The sequence below is a fragment of the Caenorhabditis briggsae genome (genome assembly GCF_000004555.2).
Source record: "Caenorhabditis briggsae complete genome, chrI, whole genome shotgun sequence".
Classification (NCBI taxonomy): domain Eukaryota; kingdom Metazoa; phylum Nematoda; class Chromadorea; order Rhabditida; family Rhabditidae; genus Caenorhabditis; species Caenorhabditis briggsae.
This window is the reverse complement of record NC_013489.2, coordinates 9,444,910-9,464,585: the sequence shown is the minus strand read 5'-3', so window position 1 is coordinate 9,464,585 and position 19,676 is coordinate 9,444,910. Positions and strand designations below refer to the sequence as shown.

At 37.3% G+C, this 19,676-nt stretch overlaps 7 protein-coding genes across 7 annotated transcripts; 5 read left to right on the top strand and 2 right to left on the bottom strand.

Moving 5' to 3' along the window:
• Positions 1-110: 110 nt before the first annotated feature.
• CBG12559 lies at positions 111-4,699 on the bottom strand (the record flags this gene model as incomplete). Its single annotated transcript, XM_002640028.2, has 8 exons — positions 111-232; positions 1,767-2,016; positions 2,058-2,144; positions 3,102-3,443; positions 3,491-3,788; positions 3,839-3,944; positions 3,988-4,094; positions 4,602-4,699. 8 exons carry the CDS (start codon positions 4,697-4,699, stop codon positions 111-113), a joined length of 1,410 nt encoding a protein of 469 aa, XP_002640074.2.
• Positions 1,238-1,521, top strand: CBG12560 (the record flags this gene model as incomplete). Its single annotated transcript, XM_002640029.1, has 2 exons — positions 1,238-1,298; positions 1,349-1,521. The coding sequence occupies 2 exons, from the start codon at positions 1,238-1,240 to the stop codon at positions 1,519-1,521; spliced, it is 234 nt and encodes a 77-aa protein (XP_002640075.1).
• Positions 4,700-5,245: 546 nt separating the features above from the next.
• CBG12558 lies at positions 5,246-6,207 on the top strand (the record flags this gene model as incomplete). Its single annotated transcript, XM_045240068.1, has 2 exons — positions 5,246-5,383; positions 5,431-6,207. 2 exons carry the CDS (start codon positions 5,246-5,248, stop codon positions 6,205-6,207), a joined length of 915 nt encoding a protein of 304 aa, XP_045094904.1.
• Positions 6,208-6,897: 690 nt separating this feature from the next.
• CBG25354 lies at positions 6,898-7,110 on the top strand (the record flags this gene model as incomplete). The annotated part of the gene is made up of 1 exon (XM_045240066.1): positions 6,898-7,110. One exon carries the CDS (start codon positions 6,898-6,900, stop codon positions 7,108-7,110), a length of 213 nt encoding a protein of 70 aa, XP_045099309.1.
• A 4,423-nt stretch (positions 7,111-11,533) lies between these two features.
• Positions 11,534-13,928, top strand: CBG12556 (the record flags this gene model as incomplete). Its single annotated transcript, XM_002640026.1, has 4 exons — positions 11,534-11,591; positions 11,961-12,049; positions 13,410-13,824; positions 13,870-13,928. The coding sequence occupies 4 exons, from the start codon at positions 11,534-11,536 to the stop codon at positions 13,926-13,928; spliced, it is 621 nt and encodes a 206-aa protein (XP_002640072.1).
• A 457-nt stretch (positions 13,929-14,385) lies between these two features.
• Positions 14,386-19,668, bottom strand: CBG12554 (the record flags this gene model as incomplete). The annotated part of the gene is made up of 11 exons (XM_045240046.1): positions 14,386-14,564; positions 14,614-14,783; positions 14,831-14,934; positions 14,988-15,145; positions 15,189-15,352; positions 15,404-15,617; positions 15,682-15,766; positions 15,818-15,946; positions 15,992-16,447; positions 16,494-16,931; positions 18,643-19,668. 11 exons carry the CDS (start codon positions 19,666-19,668, stop codon positions 14,386-14,388), a joined length of 3,123 nt encoding a protein of 1,040 aa, XP_045094903.1.
• CBG12555 lies at positions 17,217-18,615 on the top strand (the record flags this gene model as incomplete). The annotated part of the gene is made up of 6 exons (XM_002640025.1): positions 17,217-17,307; positions 17,352-17,532; positions 17,583-17,665; positions 17,710-18,044; positions 18,087-18,299; positions 18,349-18,615. 6 exons carry the CDS (start codon positions 17,217-17,219, stop codon positions 18,613-18,615), a joined length of 1,170 nt encoding a protein of 389 aa, XP_002640071.1.
• Positions 19,669-19,676: the final 8 nt, after the last annotated feature.

Sequence of the window (19,676 nt, the reverse complement as noted above, 5' to 3'; positions counted from 1 at the left end):
TTGTTCCCGCCACCATGTCCACATCAATTCCAGGATATTATGCGTATGGTGGATCAGATGAAATATTATGATGCACCAAACTACCAAGCAATCTACGGAGTCTGTTAACTTTAATACTTTTTTAAATCTAATTTCGATTTTGTTTCAGATGATGCGTCAGGCCTACGGTGCTGTTGGATCGAACGAAAGTGCTCCATATGATTGGGAGAACGGAGGACCAGCTGCCTATTTGCTTCACTAGATGATTGAACAAGTTCGTGTGCTCAGAGAGATGATGTTTTATTGTATTGAAATGAAGTGTTTTTAGAAAACTGTGTTTTCTCTTATTTTTTTGAATCTCAGATTTTCTACAAATGACTCCGAATGACCTAGAAATCCGAGATGCCCAGAATGGGCTTTTAGAAAAACGGAATCCGAATGAAATGATTTTCTTGGAATTCGGAATTCGAAAAAAACAAAATTTCATAAAATCCGGAATCCGGAACCCACAACGAAATTAATTTTTAGAAATCCGGAATACGGAGCCTGGTATACGGAACCAGGACAATTTTTATTTATCGGAATCCGGAATCCGGAACTAGGACACCTGCTAGAAATCTGGTAGAACCAATCACGACATGGGTCTACCAGAGATGTCCGGAATTACAGAAACGGAATAAATAATTTTCTCTAAATCCGGAAAAATAAAAAAAAACAGAATGTGGAAAATGTAATCTGGAAAAAAAAACCATTTTTCCCAAAATTCGGAATGCAGAATACGGAAAAAAATTTTCTTGGAATCCGGTCTCCGTACAAACTTTTGTGAATGAACAGTCCTGAATCTTAAATTGTAACCTAGATAAAACGTGTTGATCCCCAATCCCCTTAAATCTGTAATAGAAGGGTTCTATAACTTTTAAGTTTGAGCTCTATAACTTTTAAGTTTGAGCCAAATTTTCTCGGTTCCTGTGAAAGACATCAGAAAGTTTTAAACTGATAAATTGTTTTTACGGTAGATATCTTTAGATCCCATTATGACATGTGTGTCCACCTATTATCCCTCCTCTTATAATGAATGAGTCTTACATAATGATCTAGATTAACCGTGGTGAGACCCGTGTGAGATGCACCCCTTGTTTAAATTCTTTCCAGGAGCATACTTTAGCGAAAATCAATAGACGAAACAAATCAGAAGTAGTTGTCTTCTGCTCCCTTCATAACCAATCTTCTCTTACCAACAGCTTCTTGCCGTTTCAAGATGACATTCTATGATGAGATGGATCTCATGAAAATCGAGGACTTCCTTGGACGAATTCAACGTAAGTTAAAATTTTTTGTTTCTTAAAAACTTCAAATGTTTTTTTTCCAGATTATCAAAGCAGTAACGGAAAGAGAGAACACTGTACGGACTGTGGCTGGATCGCATCGAAAATCGAAGCTATGTACGAAAAGGCAAAGGAGTACGCAAAAATGAGAATGGCAGATGATGACGTCGTCGAATGGAACACTCTCATTCTGGAGGTTCTCGACATGCAAAATTGAGTTCCAGCCAAATCCAGATTATCGGATAACAAATGATCTCTTCCATCTGCCCCCCTCTCTGTCCTCTAACTATACCTAATCTAATATATAATCCCAGCTCTGTTTGAACCTTCCTGTTCCAATAATTCCCTAATAGTAAGCAATTTAGTTCTAACAATGCACCTTATGTATTCTGTATATATCTGGATAACCTGTATTTCTGTAAATCTTCTTTATTTAAAATGTTCATTTGGTTCAAAGTTTACTTTGTGCAATTGATTCAGAATTGGGAAGACTGACTCTGGTTTCCCTATTCCAATCGGGAATCTTTGTTCCTCTTCCCAGATGTTTTCTGAAGAACTCCACATTCTTCGCCCATGTCGTCTCCTGAGACTTTGAATGTTGATAACACTCCCCTCCGAATCCCCACATCAAATTGATTTGAGCATTGTAGATGATCCCGTGATGTGGAAAATAGGGGAAGTAGAGAAAATGACCACCGGGCACCAGTTCGGACTGAAATCACAATTATTCTGGATTTTTGTGGTTTAGGTTACCTCCACAGAATGTCCAGTTTCTTTCAGATTCTTGCAAATGTTATCCCTGGAAGGTACTCCATCCACTAACATGTCATCATAACATTGCTGAAAATAGAGGACATCTTCAATTAAATACAGTACCGGTCAATAAGATATACAAAATCATGTTTTTCTGTTGTTATTGGTTCATTTTGACCATTTTCAGGAGTCTGGAGCTCGGATTTTGTCAATTTCTTATCACTTTGAAAACTTTTGAGTTGAAAACTTGGAACTTTGGAGATGAGAAACTTTGCATTCGCAGAATTTCATGAAAATCCCTAGTTTTTCAGCTACATATTTGCCGATTTCTGAATGGCACTCCTTTATATTGGCCCATTTATAGGCTCCGCGTCACTTTGAAACCAGTTTTCATATATTTCGTTCATTCGAAGGATTTGAAGAAATAAGGAGTGATGGTAACCGGGAAAAGAAAATGGTAAAAAACCCGCAAGAGTTAGTCCTAATGAGATAGTCTTAATGTCAGTTATTTCGAAACCGGTTCGAAACTGTGGTAATGCAGGCGAATAAACGAATTTCAGAATACAAAAGCAATCTTAGAGTTTTCAAGTATGTTTTTCTGATAGAACACATTCTGAAAATTGCAAGAATCCTAAATTTGATGCTCTAAAAAGAATAAAAATTCTTCGATTTTCAGAAAATGTTGTATCAGAAAAATCATATTTGGAAACCCTGGAATCGTGTTTGTAGTCGGAAATCTATCCATTAGCCGGCATTACTACGGTATCGATGTGACGCGGATCCCATTTTTGTACTGAGAACTTGAAAAACAGGAGTCTTTCAGAAATCGGCAAATAGATGAAAAACTAGGGATTTTCAAAAAATTCTGTGAAAGCAAAGTTTTCAATCTGGGTCTGTTTTACATTTTCAAAATTTTCAAAATAATCGGAAGCTTGACAACCGAGCTGCAGACTCCTGAAAACGGTCAAATTGGCCGAAAATCAACTGAAAATACTTTTTTTGTATAGCTTATTGATCAATACTGTAACTATCTTCCGAGCTCACCACAATTCGATATACCGTATCTTTTGATGCCCTCCACCACGGAATGCTTGTCGTCGGTGTCAGTTTGCTATAAAGATCATTAAATGCAGGTTTCTGTCGGAGTACTCCATTTATGAAATCTGACATTCCTTCATCCAATAACTGAACTTCCATTGGTTTCCCATTTTCTCTCATCACAGCAATGTCTCTACAATATGCAGCTGAACAGTTCAAAGCGACAACTGCAGACACTTGATGATATTTGGTGGATAGAAAATTAGCTGTAAGTCCTCCAAATGATTGTCCAACCAGTCCTATTTTCTTAGAACAGTACGGCAAGCTCTGGACGTATTCAATTGGTTTCTAAAAAGCATTCGCATATTTCTCAACGTGTCATTTAACAATCTCACTGCGAAAAATTCAATGTCAACTTCTGGAATAGATCTTGGCAAATCTTTCTTATATGCATAATACACAAATGTAAAGGTCGCAAATCCTTCAGAAGCTAGAACAGCTGCGTATCCACTTTCTAACATTCCATTTGAACCAGGAATAAAGACAACAGTCGGGAATGGTCCATCTCCAGGTGGTTTGAAAAGGGTCCCATATAAACCACTTTCAGCTACATTTATTTGTTGAACAAGAGGATGTTTCCAGTGTTTCTTCAAATGAATTTCATCCAATATTTCTTCTGAATCATTCAAAAGTCTGAAAATTAGAGTGACTGACAGTTAAAATGAAACGAAAAGAACACTTACTGTAGCGTATAATAGAAAGTATTTGGATCGTATGTCTTGAAAAAGTGCCCATGTCGTACTTTTTGCGTTGGTTCAATTGATAGGAACAAACCCATTGGGTCAACATCTGAAGTAAAAATGTATTCGTTGAACTGACTCAACTTTTATACCATGATACATTCCTCGAATCGGAGCATCTCTTGCAAAGTCTATGTTTCCCAAAGAATCAGCTTGAATGACACAAAACGAAGCGTATGTCCCACGGTCATAATGTAATCTGAAATTGCCGCTTTATGGTAGAAAGTTAATGCATAGACAGAATAAAACATGTGATAAACAGAATATTTTCCGTTTGGTAGCTTTTTGGGAAACAGGCACTTCGAGCTTTCAGTGAAAATCCTGATCCCAATATGTACAAAAATCGGAGCTATGGAATAGAAACGCCGGTGGCAGTGGCCGAAAGTCCCACAACGACAACTACCGTAACCTAAACATTAGTTTTCTGGGTTTATTTTCTCGATTTTCGTACGTTTTAAGTCAATTATTTTTTCAATCAATCATTTATAATCTACAGACTTGTTTGAGAAAAAATAACAGCACAGAAAATCAGTGAAAAGCGAGAAAATATATCCCGCAATTTTTTAGGTTACTGTACTTGTCGTTGTGGGAACTTCGGCGGCCACCGGCGTTTCTCTTCCACAGCTCCGATTTTGTACTAGCCTATGACTTGACTTTGAGGATTTAAGTATCCTAGCCACCCAGATGTTCTCAGAATTATGCTCACCTTAGGATAAAAGTATAACATCTCCATTCTTCCAATCCACTAGCCGTTATATGAATCTTTTCAGCCTGAAGACTGTCCGGTTTGTCTACATGCAACATATTTTTGGAGACTGTAGAGATCGTTTGGAGCACAGATTAAATATAAGAGTTGCGCGCCTTATCGAAGTTTTGCATACAAAATGAAAGCACAGGTTTTTATCAGTTGTTGGTGATAAGAGAATGTTGCCAATTGTTTCTCTTATTCAGGAATATTTATTCATGTTTATGATCATTGAAAGGGGAGGTGGAGTCCGTTGTGTTAAACAAAACGTCATACTCCGATTGGCGCCGAGCAGTTTACCAAAAAGTACAATGATTTAGAGACTAGAGTCACAAGTTTGAACTATAAAGTAATCAAAATGCAAAAACGCAAAAGTTGAACGATGTTGCCAGAATCCTCCTTTTTGTTGATAATACTTCTAATCTTGAAGGTCAATGAACCTTCTTATTCTTTTCTTCTATTACACCGTATCATTTACTCATTTCGTTTCCTTGTAGTAAAACGGATGCAAAACTTATCGGATGTACTTGGACAGAAGACGGAAGAAAAAATAAGGGAGTATAAAATTCTGTTGAAATGAATAAAAAGTCACCATTCGGTACAAAATGGCCAAAACTTTGGTAACAATCGCCAGTGTTGGCAGTGGAGTTGCAGTTGTTGCATTCCTGTTCACTGTTGGATACATCTTCAATGATATCAACGCATTCTATGATGAGGTTATGGATACCATGACTTGGTTTAAGGTTTGTTTGGGATACATTCCATATTTTTAATTTTACTTTTTTTTCAGTTCAACGAACAACAAGCATGGAATTCAATGATCAAGCCAACTGATGTCTTCGGAAGAATCAAGCGTGGAGTCAATAAGAGACAAGCCCAATTCAACTGCGGAGCTCAATCTCAAGGATGCCCAGCCGGACCACCAGGACCACCTGGACAACCAGGCGCTCAAGAAGAACCAGGACACCAAGGAATTGCTGGAAAACCAGGAGCCAATGGAGTTGCTATCGGAATTGTTACGGGACCAGGACCATGCATCACTTGCCCAGCTGGTGCGCCAGGACCAGCCGGAGCTCCAGGAGCTCGAAAAGCCCCAGGACCAGCTGGAGCCCCAGGACAAGACGCTTATGGAGGTGGACCAGGACCAGCAGGAGATGCCGGAGCTCCAGGACGTGCAGGAGCACCAGGAGCACCAGGAAGCCCAAGACGTGGAGGACAACGTAGCCATGGACTTCCAGGACCTTCTGGACCACAGGACCACAAGGACCAGCTGGAGGACCAGGACAACCAGGAGAATCTGGTGGAGCAGGAGCAGCAGGACCAGCAGGAGCCCCAGGAGCCCCAGGACAGCCAGGACAAGCCGGTGCTCCAGGAACACCAGGAGCCCCAGGAAACGCTGGATCTCCAGGAGGAGATGCTGCTTATTGTTCATGCCCAGCTCGCTCAGTTGCTGTTCGTAAACACCGCAAGGTCTTCCGCAAGCGTGTTGTCAAAGTCTCAGCTTAAATTCTTTGTTTTCAAAATAAATCCTTATCATTCAAACACTGTTGATCATAAACTACCGTAGTACCTGGGACTCTCTAACTTTTAACTTTGAGCCATTTTTGCTCGGTTCCTGTCAAAGACAAAAAAGTTGGTCACTGATAATGTGTTTATAAAAATATCAAATATATTTCATTAGCTGACCAATTTAGATATATAACAAGTAGTGAATTTCAAAAGTTTTAATTTTCACATCAAAGTACTGAAATTTCAAAAATTTTTGTGAGCCACGTGAATCTTTTGAATCTCCCAAAAGATGGTCCGTAATTTTTTTTAAATAAATAAATAAATATATATATATATCTCATATGAACCGAGATAACGGAGCTCAAACTTTGTTACAGGTTTTACGATATCTTAAAAAATCACAAAAATAAAATCATATTTTGAAATTTAACGACATATTTTTTCCATAATGTTAAATGAATTTCACAATCTCCTGTTTCTCTTCTTTCCCAGTGTCCAGCCTTCCTGATTGAAAAAAAGAAAAAAAATGTTGTTCTGATTATCTGACACCCTGTTTTACTGCCTCAGCATGCTGACCGGGTTATTTTCAGCATAAAAGAAGAGAGAGTGCTCAGTTGGAATCACTTGATCACATCAACCGATCATGAGAACTCTGGTGGTATTCGTCGTGCTCCTGCTTGTCGCTGCTACTTCGGCTGCTGAGGGAACTACGGGTGTCCCTCATCCTCGCCCCACTACTGGAAAGCACATGGAAGAAGGTCCTCGTCGAAATGGAACTGATATGGAGAACCGACAGGAAATGCCGGAAGAAGGACAGGATCGCCCTAGAGAGATGGAATCGGAAATTCTACCAGGAAAGGAAGGTGGAAATCCATCGGAAGAGGCAACTTCGGTGACAAGTGGAGGAATCGTCTTTGGAGGAGTGTTTGCAACTATCACTGCACTTTCTTACTTGTTTTAATGATTCAATAAAATAATTATTTATTAAAGACGTCTCCTTGTTTCCAACTGTAGAAATATACAAGTACTATCAGAAAGCGTAGGCGTCATGGGCGGCTTGCATGTCCAGCTAGCTTGTGCAACATGGACAAAGTGCGTCATGTGTGGCGTTTTCGAACTATCCGGATACATTGAATATATTGAGTTAGGGCCGGAGGCTCAAACGTGGATCATATGTGGCTGAGCGAAGAAGGTAGAACATGTCTATAGTTCTGCATGCAGTTTTAGACCAATCATCTTTTTGAGCTTTGCAACATAATCTATGAAACCAGAACTTCTGAATTTCTTATTTTCAAAATTCTAACATTCGAAAAATTTTTAAATTCGTGAATTCTAAAACTACGAAATTCGGAGATTCGGATAAGAAATCGAAATTTCACAAATTTGACAAATCGAAAATTCCGAACTTCCGATATTCCAAATATCAAAAATTCTGAAATTCTCAAAATCCGATTTTCCGAAATTCAGAAATTCGGAAGTTCGGAAAATAAAAAATCTAGCAACTTTCGAAAATCCGGAAATGTCGAAAATGTCTTAACTCAAAAAGCTGAGAGTTTCAGAACATTGGAAATTGGGAAATCCAGAAATTCAAAAGTTTAAAAAGTCAGAAATTGAGAAATTGGGGATTTTTTCTCAAATTGGCTTTGCCGGTTTTCTAATTTTTGGGAATCCCGAATTTATCAACCTCTCGATTTCTGAAATTTCGGTTGCCTGAATTCTTGAATTAATAACATTCCGAGTTTCTATTAACTTTCCATTTCCGAAATTTTATATTATAGAATTTATAAAGTTCCAAAATTTCTTCCGGTTTTGTATTTTCCAAATCATAAATTCAGGGATCAGAAATTGGGAGAAAAACAAATTAAGGACGGAAGTTGTTACAAATTATACCGATTGCTCAAAAATGTCTATACGAAGACGTCATAATCTTTACCCAATCTCGAACTCATATGTTACACCTTCCACCGTTCTCCTAGCATTCTGACGTCTTCTCATACTCCCCCATGTCTTCTGAATAATTCAGTTGGACTATTCGCATAAGGTCCGTTTCCGGTGTCTTTCTTCTCTTCTTCTTTGGGATATACCTACCTAATCTATCTTTTCTTTTTCCTTTCTTGGCTCTTTCCCCTTTTTTCTTTGTTCAGGGAGCCAGATTCTCAAATCTTCCCTCCTTTTTTGTACCCGTCAAATTGAATTACACTTGCACATTTTCCTTCTTTAAAAGGAAAAGAATAGAAGTCGTCTTTTTGATTTCTACTTCGTGGAATTTTTTTCTTCCTTGTTATGATCTATTTTTAATTGAGCTGAAAAGTCCCATGACTTTGAATGAAATGTAATATTGCTTGGAAATTGTTATTCGGGATGTTCGTGGTTGCCTGTTATTATTCAACACTTCCAGTTTTTTCAAAGGAAAAAAAAGGTCGATCTGGCAGCCTTCGAACTAAATTCAAAATTTTCAAAAATCCAATAAAATTTGATTAAGATCGAAACCCAAAACTCAAAGAGCACATCACATTCTAACCAACTGACTTGGTGGTTGTTTCTCTGTCATTCTTTTTTTTCTTTCATACATTTCAAAAAGCTCCCACTCATTTTCTCCATTTCTCTAGATTTTCAACACCCTCGTTCTTCTTCGTTTTTATCTTCACTGGACACACACCTGTTATTACATGTCGGATGACTCGACTCATTTCCCAATCAATTTATCTTTTCATCGTCTGGACTGACTGAGAACCTTCGACAGAGAAAAGGAGAGATAGAGCCAAAAGTTTCATTACGTTTTTCATTGGTCGCCGCATTGAGACATTTTTCCAGTGGTCACTACAGTTAGTTTTACTTTTTAAGTACTGGAAAACCTATATTAAAAGGGCAAGTCAGCGATTTTTAAAGAAAAATATTGAGTTCCAACAAATTTCTGTGATACTTTTTCTGTAAAAGTACATAAATGTTTCATTACAAACAACATATTTCAACCAAAGTCTTTCTATTAGGTCTCTACGCTTGCAAATTGTCAAAGATCGGTTCTAATATGTCTGTTTGAAACATGGTCCGTTGCAAAACAACTTTTTTCAATATATATTTAGTCTTAAGTTCCAAGAGTATTGATTAGGAAACTAGGAACTTCAGAATCTCAGAAAATCAAAATCCCAGCATCACAGAATCTCCGACTCTTGAATTTTTGAAATATTTCTGAAAAAACTGCTACTTGTTATAACTCGTACACCACAAAACAACCATTTCCAAATCCTTTAAATCTCAAAAAATCATATTTGTATTCGTTGTCCAAAACTATTCCTCCGCAGTTTCAGCCAGCTTATTCAACTTTTCCATAAAGGATCCAAGAAATTTTTTTCTGAATTGTTGTCTGTAATTCATTAAACGAAAATACAGCTTTTTACTGTTGATGTATGTCAAAAATAGAAAATAAACCTCAATTCTTGATATTCTAAGTTCGGTCTTTGAAAGTTGAAGCATCGGTTTCAAAGTTGACACTTCTTTTCTGGACATCTCAAATTTCGTATATTTTTCAATTTTCGAGAAGAAACAAATGATCATCACCTTCAGAACTCCTGACCAACATGAGTTCGTGGGCATATTCTGTCACTTTTTCTTCGGTTTTCAATTCATCAAAATATCCCACTCTGTTATGATAGCTTTTTGGTCTCTTCCCTCAGGGAGAACATATATAACATTCTACAACACCTAGGAAGTCTTAACACTTCAAATGGGAGAATAATGCTCAATACAACCCAATTAACTGTTCTGAACGACAAAGAAAATCTCTATTGACGAGTACTTTATCTATCTCATTACAACAACCCATCAAGTCTCCTGAAAACAACTGGTTTCACTAATAATCTCTTCTTCTTCACACCTCACAATTCGCAACTTTTCTTCTCTTCTCCACCCACCAAAAAGAAAGTTTTCCGGACCTTCATTCTCCCGTTTCCCACCCTTTTTTTTATAAAATATTCATTCAGAGTTTCTCTCACCTTTTTCTCTATAGTTCTTTCAATTTTTGCACTGAACTTCTCTTCGCTTTTTTTCAAAAAAAAAGAAAAAAGAAAAAAGAAAAAAATAGAAGTTGGACTAGAGCCAAAAAGTTTTATGGTTTTCTTTTTTCCTCCCACGTCTTCCGTTGGTCAATTATCTTGAATGGATATGCTTCTGAAGGAGACCCGGGAGAGCATTGGGTTGTGCAAAAACTAGGATACAGACATTAGTTTGTATTACTTTGGCCTAATTCTAAGGCGCAGCAGAAGAATTGAAAGTGGGCGGAGCTTAGATCCGGTAGCGAAATCCTTGAAGGCGCATTTAAAGGAGCATGCATTTTCATAATTATTCTCTGGCCTTATTTGTTCCTATTTTTCGATGCATTTCATCGATTTTGAACTGTTTTTTTTTCACAGAAATCAGTCAAATCGCAATTTGCAGGAATTGAATTTTTTCGATAAATTTGATCTATTTTGAACTTTTTAAAACGAAAATTCGGAAAAAAAGTCAGTAAAAAATGCATTAATACAATGATATATATTGAAAAATCAGAATAGTTCATCGAAAAAAATAAGCCAGGAAATAATTATGAAAATACGTGCTCCTTTGAATGCACCTTTAAGGAATTCGCTACCAGACCTAAGCTCCGCCTATTCACTGTAGCTTCCCCTAGTTAGATTATCTCTGAAATTTTAGTAAAAATTCAAGGCAACACCATTAGGTCGTTCTTCCTTTTATTCCTTTGAACCTATTTCCTTTGAACCAAAATAATTCATATAAAACGCTTGAATATTTTCCATACTACTTCTTTTATATCCTGCTTCATAACATTTTAATCGCCTTCATCATTATATCCCCATTATCTTTTATCTCTTAAAATCTGTTTCCTTATCCTTGTTTGTGTTCCCGTCATTTGAAAAATACCAGACAAAAACATAAAAAAGAGGAGAAAAACATCTATTTTTTTTGCTTGTCTCTAATTATTTTTCAGAGTGAACAAAAAGCCCAAGGAGGTGCTCCTTTTTGTGGTTTTATGCTCCGTGAACAGCACAAAAAACAAGAAAAAACAGGAATGCAAGAGAAAACCCAACAAATTTTCGAAAATATTCCATTGTCGATTCAAAAAACAAGGAAGGTTCATATTCTTTTCCAGTTTCTTTTCCAGTTTCAGTCTCTGCTCCTAGGTTTTTGTTTTCCAATGTTTCTCCCCATACTCTTCTTTCCGCTTTCTTTTCATTTCATTTTTTATTATTTCGATAAATGATTCATAGAAAAGAAGTACTTCCCTTCAGGGCATCTCAAATTTTAATTCATTCTCTTCTCGGTTTATTTTCCTTCGTCCCAAACTTTGCTCTTTTCAAAAAAAAAAAAAACTAACTATTTTTTCAGAAATGGATTTCAATCCAGACTCAGTCAAATGGAGATGTTGTTGCTGCTCATTACCATCCGGTGAGTTTTAAAAACAACGATTTTTTCTCCGAAACTTGAACAATTTAATTTGTTGAATATTCGAATAGTGTAATTTTGAGTCATTTAATGCAAAAAATAGTACCGGACAATAAATCAAAAAATAAATAAATTGTACCCAACACTTAAAAAAAAAGAAACTAAAATAGAGCTTCCTTTTTGGAAATTGTAAGAAATTAATTTTGGAAACTATGTTTAATTGTTGTGGAGTACAGCCTGAAATTTTCAGACAAGACGAATAATTCGGGATTACTTTTTTAGGACTCCAAAGTTGACTATTTTCCACTAGACATGTCAGAATATGATATGTTTCTAATCTTAAAGTTTTCTAGTTCCATTAATCTTTTTCAGGAATGAGACTTCTCGCCTCTATAGAATTGGCCTTCTGTACCCTCATTGGAACAATCGCAATGTACAACATAGTTCATCAAAAACCTGAGGTACATATTCATCATTGAACTCACAAGTATCATAATGTATGATCTCAAAAGAATATAAAGGAAAAGTTCAGAAAAGATCAGGTGGCTCAAGAAAGAAAAAGAAGAAAAATTACTAATCAGAGATCAGAGAAACGACATTGGAATGTTGCTTATCAGAGAGAAACTAGAAACTTTTCGAAGTGATATTTGATAACTTTAGTTTGAGGATTACTGTAGTTTACAAAAATGAAAAAAAATGTTATCACTGATATTATACAAGGTGGAGCACAATTAAACGGTTATATCTTTAGACATAAGTACGTTGGAAGCACTAAAATGGGTAGAAATATAATTTCGAGTTTGATTCAAAGCTTTTAAAATTTTCAAAGCGATTCCACAAGTTCAGGTAACTGTTATGATTGTCCAAATATGAAAGGCGTAATTTTTCTTGTGATTTTCATGAGATAAAGAAAATTTGGCAAGCGATAACTCAGCTTAAAGCTTATGAAATAATTTGAAACTTTGCCAGTTTACTAATGAATTATTTGAATTTTCGCACTTCGAATTAGAGCCCAGTGCAAGGATTTACTCACTAGGGAAGGTTCTAATCGGGGGGTGGAACTTCGGTATGAGAGCTATAACATTCGAAAGCTGAGAATGAGACATTTTCAAATATGTATTTTGATTTTGCTGACACAGGTCCTGGGCGCGCATACGCATAATGGATGGGCGACGGAGGACGCGCCGATGAATTGGGTACAGGGAAAGGACGCCGGTATGGGGCATATACGGGGCATATGGGGCACACCGCCGCCGCAAAGCATCTCCTCGCGTGGCTTGCTGGCACTCGATGAAATGAACTAAAACGTTGGTTGGGGGTTCCTAGAAGTATCAGATAAGTTCTATCGTGATGTGATTTTGTTCAGGTCTTCCAATTTCGTACTTTTCCTTTATTATTCCATATTCTCATCCCTCCTCGCCACTACACCACTGCTGTCTGGTTCATCATCCCTCCTCGCCACTACACCACTGCTGTCTGGTTCTTTCCCTTCCCCCATCTATATAAGAAAGAGGGGAGGCGCGGCGCCCTTAAGAGTCAAATTTGAGCCAAATTTGAAACTTGATTTTCTCGAAACTGGTAGCTCCTCAGCAAAATCTGAATACATGTTTGAAAATTTCTCATTCTCAGCTTTCGAATGATATAGGTCTCATACCGAAGTTCCACTCCCCGATTACAACCTTCCCTAGTCAAACTTTTTGCTATTACAAACTTCAGTCCGGGTAATTCTTAGCCACCCTGTATAGTGAATAGTGCTTAAAAGAATCAAACAGTATCAAAGAAATCTATGCTTTCACTTCACACAATTTTGAAAAATTTCAGGAATTGACCGCATTCGAAATATGCCTCGTTGGACTGATGCTCTTTTTCGGTCTCACATGTGTAATGCTGATAATTGGAGTTCAAAAACACGCCCACACTCTGATATACCCTTCTCTACTGGCTCGTGGTCTTACTGTATTGTTCCTCGCCGTTTTCGGTGTTTCGACAGTTTTCGCGTCATCCAAATCTCCACATTCTCCATCCGAACATCAAGCATGGAGAGATGAAGGAGCTAAAATCGATGACGATGAACCGAATATTGCATTGCAACTCGTTTTGTTCGTCTTTTGCATGCTCTTTCTCATTATTGCAATCTTCTATTGTTCCTATTTGGTTGTTCGATTGATCCATTTTGAACAGTCATATGCGAGGTTAAAGGAAAGAAGAAGCTCGCTGATTCAAGCAGGGATGATTGGTAAGTTCAATTTATTTGTGACTTTTTTAACTGGATCATTTTCAGATCCCGATTTTCCAAGTCCCAACAATTATTCCGCATCTAGACGTGCTTCTTCTGCATAGACTTCCAACTCTTTTCAGATCGAATTTCCCTTATCGAACTACATGTTCCTAAACCTATTATGTGTGTTTCTTGCCATTGTAAATATCCCAACCTCGGAAGCGATTTTATTACTTTTTAGAGCTCAAATAAATATCAATATTTTATTTTACCGTAAAACCTCTAATAGAACGACACCCGGATCGTCCACTTTGAGCCTATATATCTTACTTCTTTTGAAAGATATCAAAAAGTGGTTTAGTAAAATGTTTATCAGGATATCAGCAACATTTTACTAGTTAGCCACTTTTTGATATCTTTCACAGTAAATGAGATATATAGGCTCAAAGTGGACGATCCGGGTGTCGTTCTATTAGAGGTTTTACGGTATTTCAAAAAGTAATTAAATACATGCATTAAACCTGAAATGTGAACTATGGAACATTCGAATATCACAGCAGGCAAGATATAAGTCAATCTTCAAAGATTCTCAACAATCCTCTTAAGGAAACGATCAACGTCCTCGATTCTCTTTTTGGGGCGAGTGCATGCTGGAAGTTGCTCATGGATTATAGGAAGGAAGTAGGGGAGAAGACGAGATTGGCGTAGAACTAGACGAATGCCAAACTCCAATTGCACTGGGCACACGAAGTAGTGATCTTAAATCAATGAGGATTGGACACAACTATTTTCTAAAATGAGATTTACCTCCAATTTTAGGTAACAGACATTGGATAAGAGCAATAAGGAAAATTGGCGACGGCTCATCCTTCAGTCGGAAAACCATACGTTCTGGATTATATATCGAATACTGCATCATCAATTTCAGAATGGTTCCCATTTCCGCTGGTAGATCTTTAGGACCCTGAGTTAACGATCTGAAAATAAAATTCTTTTGATTTCTCTAGCAGTAGTCTATTCCAACTTGTTAATTTCTAACAAATCTCTTTGAACAACATCATCTCGGTGACGATTTGCAAGTTGTTTTGCATTGCAAATGGTTCGAAGAATGAGAACATATTGGCCGATCTGAAATTGCACAATATTAGAAAAAAAAATTTAAGAAGAAGAAAACTCCAAACCTGTGCCAAAATCGATCCTAGCGCTGGAGACTGTGGTTGGATAGTTTTCACAAGCTGTTCATAAGTGGCACCCGAGAAAAATTGATACGAATTTTGATGAGATACAGCATTTTGTAGATTGTAACTGACACCAAGCTGGCGAGCCGATGATATGTATTCTAAATTCAAAACATATTGCACTTAATGTTGTTTTTATCTTACCATTGAGCAATTTCTCCAGTTCTACTGTAACATTAGTCTCGATACTTGTGAGAACATGGAATGGAATTATGTTCTCAATTTGATAAAAAATATCAAAGTGCAAAATGTTCTTGCTCAGTTTCAAATCCATCCAGCTCAATGTGCTTTCACAGTACCGCGAAACTCTGAAAAAATTTGAAATTTTTGATCCGAAATGGAAGAAAACAAAGTCTTACTTTGGATTTGTCAATCGAATAAACAGAGCAGCAATCTCATTTTTATCAAGCTCTCCAGAACTTTTCGCAAATGCTCGTTCTTCGGATATCCGACTGAAGTAGTCATCCATGGCCACGCTCCAAATACGTTCTCCATTCAAATTCATATAATCGCAGATGTAAAAGAACGAAGATCGCAGAGTTTCCACACTCTCGCAGGTTTTGAGAAGACTTTCTGAAAAAAGAGTAATTTTCAGTGTTTTCAATTTTGGAAGTTCAATCTAGCTCCCGAAACGAACCGATTGACGCTGTTGCTGATGAGTTTGACAATAATTTCTTCAATTCCTTATACAGTTGTCGAATCATCCCTTCTTCTAACAATTCCTAAACTAGTAAATTTGTTTTCAAATATAAAACAAAAATAGAATAGGAAACCTTCGGATTAATTTCAATCGTTCCGACTCTAGTTAACATCATCCTTGATATTCCCATACTTGTGCTTGCAATTAGACTCGTCGTTTCCACCAATTTTGAACTTGATATGAAATCGCCAATCTCTCGAAGCTGAAAACAATGATGTTTTCAGTGCCAGAAGCATCATAAGCTTACCTCTGTTTTGTCAATATAAGGCTCAAACTTCTTGCCCAACCCCGGCATTATCACTTTGTACATAATCTCAAACATGTGCTGAGGAACTGATTGGAGAACTGTTTTCAGATGTTTTTCAAGCGAATACGAGTAAGTATTTGCAATTCGATTCGCCACGTTGTCTCGATCGGAGAACTCGGAGAGCTTCAATTTCAGAATCCAACACGAAATGGATAGCTTTGTGAAGATTTGCCGAACAACGTCAGTGTTTGAGGTATCAACAAGATTTTTCTGGATACGTGGAGTTAGCTGAGATATCAATGGCCATAAATATGTCCCTTCCATTTTGGCATATAAATCAGGAACAATCGAATCAGAGAGGGAAAGAACAGAGAGAAGAGATCGTAGATCTGAATCCAGAGTTGAGAGACATTCCTTCAATGTCATATTTATAGAAAGACCCAGTAGTTCTCCAACCTGCAATTTTTAAGAATTGAACTACAAATTCCCTATTTTCCCTTACTTGTTTAACTCTTCGTGTGATCTGTTGAACTGTTTCCACACCTTCTCTAGCATCATTCAAATCAATCTTCTCAACTGTTTCGCTCAAACTGCGAACCCATTTTACAAAATTATTCTTTTGGGTTTCTCCCATTTTCACAAAACCATGCTCGAAAAATTCCGCCAGCTGATTCAAACTTGTTCTTATTTTTTGTTTTCTTCGATTCCCTTCTGTCTCTCGATTCTCAATAGTGGTCTTGTAAAGGTTTAGAGCCAAGAGCTCGAATCTAGAGACATCCAGAAGCCATTTGAACAGCTGATCATCAGTGATTGGACGATTTTTTAGAGGGCGAGTCGTTTTTTGCGATGGACGAGAATGAAGATAGAGCCATTTCAAAGACCGATTATACGCAGTTATCTGTTGAAGGTGATGGTTGAACTGGACCATTTCATTGATGACCTAAAAATGATAAATTTGATTGTTTGATACGATTGGTGCCTTAATGCTGACATGTTTAACAAAGTACGTGATGATTCCTCGTTCGAGCCCGGTCACCTCTAGTTAACCAGTACAGCCAGAATCGAGCAGACATCCAAATGTATGTAAATCAAAGTAAAACTTTGTATCGAGAATTACAGATTGGATCAAAAAATGCCTAGCAATAATGAGAGTGAGTGAATCCTATAGTTTACTACTGTATAAATCTTAGCCTAACCAAAATTAGCCTAATTGTTTTGTCTACTAATGGCTACTCGGTACAATGTTTCAGATCTGGTAAATGCTTCCCTATCAGATGGGAAGAAGAAAACGAAACTTTCGGCAGAAGCGTCAGAATGTAAATTTCGAAAAAAGTATATTCATGACTCTGCTTTTTTTCAGTGGTTTCATTGAAAAGCTGCCGTAGTAATATGGCATACGACAACTCAATTATCGATGAAATACAAGCTCGTTTGGCTTATAACTTGCTATTCAAGCTTTTGGAATGCGGCCGAGGTGGAGACAAAACCTTGACATCGGTGGTTCAGCCGGCTGAGATTACTACTCTGTTGGATTGTATAAAGTGTGTAGCTACGCGTAGCCACAAGAATACGGTACCGAAACTCTTTTCAGGTTAGTTTTCATGTCGCAACCGTCATGTGTCGAGATCGACGGGCCAATCAACATTTGTGGAGATACTCATGGACAATTTTCTGGTAATCTATTCGAAACTATCTAAAAGATCCGTGTGTGGTTTCAGATGTTCTTAGAATGTTCGACAAAGCAGGTTATCCACATCGTGCTAACTACCTATTCTTGGGAGATTATGTGGATAGAGGTCGTCATAGTCTTGAGAATATTCTTCTTCTTTTTTGTTATAAACTGATTTTCCCCAACCACTTCTTCCTTCTCCGAGGAAATCACGAATGTCCATCTATCAATAAAGTCTACGGATTCTATGAAGAATGTTCGAAGCGATACGATAAAAAAGGGAGTAAAATGTGGGAGGATTTTCAAGATACTTTCTCAACTATGCCTATGACCGCAGTTATTGGACAAAGAATTCTCTGTATGCACGGTGGCATTTCTCCAAGGGTAAAATTCCTTTCACATATTTCTACATGAAGTTTTGTTTAGCTTTCCTCTCTGGATAAACTCAGAGCATTTCGTCGTCCTAATTACCAGCCGAGTCATGATCAAACCGAGATAGATATATTATGGAGTGACCCTTCAAACAATGCAAAAGGATGGAATCCAAACCAGAGAGAAGTTTCATATACATTTGGAACTGATGCATTGAGGAAAGTATTGAACTCATTGAATATCGACTTGGTCGTTAGAGCCCATCAGGTAATCATCTGATCATACAGCTGGTTTGATTCTTGAACCAATATTACAGGTCGTGCAAGACGGATATGAGTTTTTCGGGCAACGTCGCCTGGTTACTGTATTTTCTGCTCCTTTTTACTGTGGACAATTCGACAATGCTGCTGCTGTCATGACAGTTAACGAAGATTTAGTTTGCTCGTTTCAGCTATTTCAAATGTTCAGAAATCAGAAATCATATTTTTTGAACAGATTCTCCGACCCAAGAAATACTTTCCGAAGCGCAGGATTCAAGTTGATTGATACTCGGTTTTACTCGGTTACTAATGTTCAATGTTAATTTATGGTTTTGATAAATAAGGCATACCTTTGGAAAATGAGTGTCTACTACCACTTTCTGGTGTTTCTCCAGTAGTCGATACGCTTCTTGCTGGGTAATCGTGGCGTTGAGTGCATTCCAAGCTGACTTGTAGTTGTACCAACCATCGAAAACGTTACATATTGCTCCAAAACCTAAGTTTAGAACCTGAAACCTCAGAAAACAATTTAATTGTGTTTTTTTTCTAAAACAAACCCATGTCTCTCTAAAAATCGAGTTAACGATTTTAGTCATTCTTGCTGAATCATTCGATAGAGTTTGACGGTCAAACTGGAGGGCCACATACATCAAATGAGTCTTAGGTGTTGGTAAAGATGACTCTTCCATCACTTCGATAGTATGAAAAGTGGAGCGAATGAATTTCTCGGGAAGTGGAATCCTTCTGGAAGATAGCCTGGGTCGTTTTGATTTTTCAGAAGCTCTAACTAACGATATCATTGAATCGTTGCTTGCAGAAACTTCTTTTAGAAAATCCACTAAGAACTCTGCGTTTTCTCTTACATCGCTTTTTCGATATATTGCGATATAAATTCGTTCTCGGATTGGCCCAGGTAGATACATATCGAGGTAGATTAGGAGAAGGCCAGATATATACAAACAATAAGCCTGAAAAATAACAGTTAGTATTATTTCACTTCCACATATGGTTACCTCTAGTTCGGCAGTTCTATTGACATCCGTTTTTTCTACATTATAAAAATCTTTTGCATATTTAGTGAATGTCTGTACAAACTCAGCAATTGAAGAAAACAATTGCTCAAAAGCGATTAGAACGGGTTGGAAACTTGAATAAAAATGAGATTGAAGACGCAGATTCTTTTCTAAATCCTTTTCGATTTGTTCCTTTTTGCTCAAATATTTGAAATCGAGTTGAACGATGCTTCGAAATTTGGTGGATTTTGTTGGATCTCGGAAATCTTTTGGGACGAAACTGGACAATCGAAATATTTCAGCTAAAATCGATTCACCCTGGAGAACAAGTTTGGAAAGGAACAGATTAGCTTCCTCCGTCATTTTCGATT